At 44.6% G+C, this 3,515-nt stretch overlaps 1 protein-coding gene across 1 annotated transcript; it reads right to left on the bottom strand.

Moving 5' to 3' along the window:
- Nucleotides 1-1,584: 1,584 nt before the first annotated feature.
- On the bottom strand, nt 1,585-2,775 carry LOC121876570 (uncharacterized protein DDB_G0271670-like). The gene is made up of 2 exons (XM_042381772.1): nt 2,383-2,775; nt 1,585-2,301 (listed from the first exon to the last, which is right to left on the bottom strand). Exons 1-2 carry the CDS (start codon nt 2,773-2,775, stop codon nt 1,585-1,587), a joined length of 1,110 nt encoding a protein of 369 aa, XP_042237706.1.
- Nucleotides 2,776-3,515: the final 740 nt, after the last annotated feature.

The raw sequence follows: 3,515 nt of genomic DNA, 5'->3' as shown, positions 1-3,515 counted from the left end.
GATCACTTTCTCAACGCCTTTATTGTGTGTTCGAGGTCGCCGCCGCTGCCGTCTCCTTTGATATATTTATTGTTATCGTTTTCGTATATTTCTTTTGTTTCGGTTCCCTCCTGTAGATGTAATATTTATTCCGTCATTATTCATATTTTGAGGTCAGGCCCGGAGTCTTGTCAGAATGTGAGTCGCGGGGTTATTTTTGGGGCTATGTTTTTCTTTTTAGTTTGATGTTGAAATTGGTGGCTTATGGTTCTATATCGGGTGTGTGGAATGTTTGTTTACACACACACACACACACACACACACTTGCTCAAGGCTGTCCGTCGTAGCCGTCGACGACTCTACAGTACTTCATCATGAAATCGATGATGATGGTGATGATGATGAACTAGGAATGTTGTCGACGGTGCCACTGTGGAGTCGGACCCTTGACCCACAGACTATCACACACTAGGCAGGACAGCTCCGGGTTGGGTGGGTGGTCTCTGGGAGGGCCATTGTGTCTCCTTTCCCTACATGCACATCTGGCCCCATTACACCCCTTCTCGAGATGTTTGACGCCATGGGTACAGGTTGGATGCAATAGTTTCAAGATCTTTTAGGGGAATGTTACATATTTTTATCATCATTCTGAGCTGGTCTTTGTACCTTTTGGATTGTCCTCCAGGGTTGCAGGCAAGCACACACACACACACACACACACACACACACACACACACACACCAGAATGTAAGCCTGCATGAGTTAATGTGATTTAATAAGTGGTCACATTCCCAAGGCTATACTGCTCGGGCACCCGTATGTACTTCCTCCGCCACCCTACCGCCATTCATCACTACCGTCCTCACCTCACCTCATCATCAACAGGAAAATAGACCTACTTCACCGTTTCAGCCTACCCCCTCCCCCCTTGTGTTGTAAACTTGTAACCTCCTTTTGGCCTGACAAAGGAGTAACACGAAGCAGGAGTCCGAACATGCGGTTTCGAAACAGTTGGTGTGTGTGTTGTCGAGGAACTCCCCCTGCAGAGTCTCGCGGCGGCCTTGGGGTTCATAAACTGTGTTGAATATTCTGGAACACGTGAAGATAAGATAACATAACATATAATTATAAATAATTTTTACTATATATTTAAGTTGAGAACAATTATTTAAAACCTAAAGATGCTGTCCATTATGTTTCTCAAGTTTACACAAGTCTCCTTTTATAAATACTGAACTACTGATAATTGTAATTAGATCTGTATATAAATAATGAATTAATTATATTAGGTAAGAAGAGTCTTTAGGGATGAATAAAACTCTGCAAAAATGTTTTAACTTAAAAAACAATTGTACATGTTCAGCTTATTAGTAAAAAATATATATTTATAATATTAATGGGAAAAATAGTAATAACAAACGCTAATTAATATATGTCTAGATCATTAAATAAACGGATAATAATATGTTAACATTGATAATAATTTATATATATTTATGTTTGCGTATTTGGAGTCATCACGAATCATAAACAGTATACTGTATGTATAACGGAAAATGTGAAGGAAAGAAATGAAAAAAGGGAGGACTGTGAAAAGAGTTAGGTTTAACGGGGAGGCGTGGGGCTGTGTAAACGACAGTTTATTACAATTACTTCAATGTAATTCCTATTGGCCCCGGCCTGAAATACCCCAGTTATCCCACTCTCCTTTAACTGGTAAGGGGCACACACCTCTTCGTGGGAGCAGGAGGACCCCTCCTTTTTATCCTTGGAGGAGGATGTTGAGGAGGAGGAGGACCCTTCCTTTTTATCCTCCGAGGAGGAGGACCCCTCCTTTTTATCCTTGGAGGAGGATGTTGAGGATGAGGAGGACCCTTCCTTTTTATCCTCCGAGGAGGAGGACGCCTCCTTTTTATCCTTGGAGGAGGATGTTGAGGATGAGGAGGACCCTTCCTTTTTATCCTCCGAGGAGGAGGACCCCTCCTTTTTATCCTTGGAGGAGGATGTTGAGGATGAGGAGGACCCTTCCTTTTTATCCTCCGAGGAGGAGGACCCCTCCTTTTTATCCTTGGAGGAGGATGTTGAGGATGAGGAGGACCCTTCCTTTTTATCCTCCGAGGAGGAGGACCCCTCCTTTTTATCCTTGGAGGAGGATGTTGAGGATGAGGAGGACCCTTCCTTTTTATCCTCCGAGGATGAGGAGGAGGACCCCTCCTTTTTATCCTCCGAGGATGAGGAGTAGGACCCCTCCTTTTTATCATCCGAGGATGAGGAGGAGGACCCCTCCTTTTTATCCTCCGAGGATGAGGAGTAGGACCCCTCCTTTTTATCATCCGAGGATGAGGAAGAGGACCCATCCCTTTTATCCTCTTTATGCCTGTGGTAGGAGGAGGAGAAGGACACCTCCTTGCAGAAGGGGTCGGGGGTGCACACCTCATTGATGTAGGAGGGGGAGCAGACCTCGTCTGTAACGTTGAGGGAGGAGAAGGTGGCAGAAACCTTCTCCTTCATTTTGGTGGAGGTGAAGGACCTCATCTTCTCCTTCAGGGAGTCGGTCTCCTTTTCCTCACCAGAGGTGAAGGAGTCCATCAGACCCTTAAAGGCGACACTCGTCTCCTGGCGGTGCACACAACCACGGAAAGTGATCTGCACAGCTTGGCTGATGCGCACCCGCACCTTCACCTCCCTCTCCGGACTGCACCTAACCTGGTGCTCCTCCAGCACCATCCCTGTCTTCACCACCGGCAGGTCAGCCTGGATGGAATTTTGGTCTGAAAGATTTTTTTCAGCTGACATTAGATTAACAAAATAAAAATGAAAAATTAGATTGATAAAATTTAGCTGACAACTTTTGTTTCCTTGGCCTTTTAATTTTTCAGGAACACCCAGAAGAGATGACCCGAATGCACCGGTAAGAGACGGTAATCAAATACAAATTCACCTGAATATAATAACAACACAGTAGACAGGTAGAGATCATCAGTAATAGACGCATCTCTTGACTTTAATCGCCATGGATAGACGACTGATAAAATAGATCCAGGTGTCTGAATAGCCTCTCAAAAATTAGACCATTAAGAATCTATAGACAAGAATAGATAACTTAGATAATCAGTAATAGATTCACCTGTACGTTAATATGTCAAGCTGCATTTGTGACTGCCTTTGAGGAGGATGTCGTGAGGAGAATATAAAGACATCTTTTTGTTGTTGTTGATATTGCATGGCAAGAGAATGAGATGGCAATGCACGAACCCCCCTCCGACCCTCACTCTTTTTTGCAGTGAGGGGATGTTGCAAGGGGAAGTGGGATAGTAGCGAGAATAGGAGAGTGTGGTAAAGGATGGATGATGAGTGGGTTGGTGGGAGGGTGGGATGGCTTGTGCTGAGACTCTACCATAACTAGACATACCTGTCCCGTCCCTCCCCTCTCCTCAGTCTCTCTCACCCTAATTAGGAGAGAGAGAGAGAGAGAGAGAGAGAGAGAGAGAGAGAGAGACCCCAATCACTCTCTCCCTAATTGAACCTGTACCCTA

Source organism: Homarus americanus, unplaced genomic scaffold (genome assembly GCF_018991925.1).
Source record: "Homarus americanus isolate GMGI-L3 unplaced genomic scaffold, GMGI_Hamer_2.0 scaffold28, whole genome shotgun sequence".
NCBI classification, from domain to species: Eukaryota; Metazoa; Arthropoda; class Malacostraca; order Decapoda; family Nephropidae; genus Homarus; species Homarus americanus.
Note: the sequence above shows the minus strand (reverse complement) of the source record. Positions and strands in the feature narration are given on the sequence as shown.

Bases quoted from the DNA above. Each gene is read 5' to 3' on its own strand.
- LOC121876570 (XM_042381772.1), bottom strand. From the start codon at position 2,775: ATGTCAGCTGAAAAAAATCTTTCAGACCAAAATTCCATCCAGGCTGAC. The intron at 2,302-2,382 runs GTGTCCTTCTCC...GATGATAAAAAG, and splicing joins CCGACCCCTTCTGCAAGGAG to GAGGGGTCCTACTCCTCATC.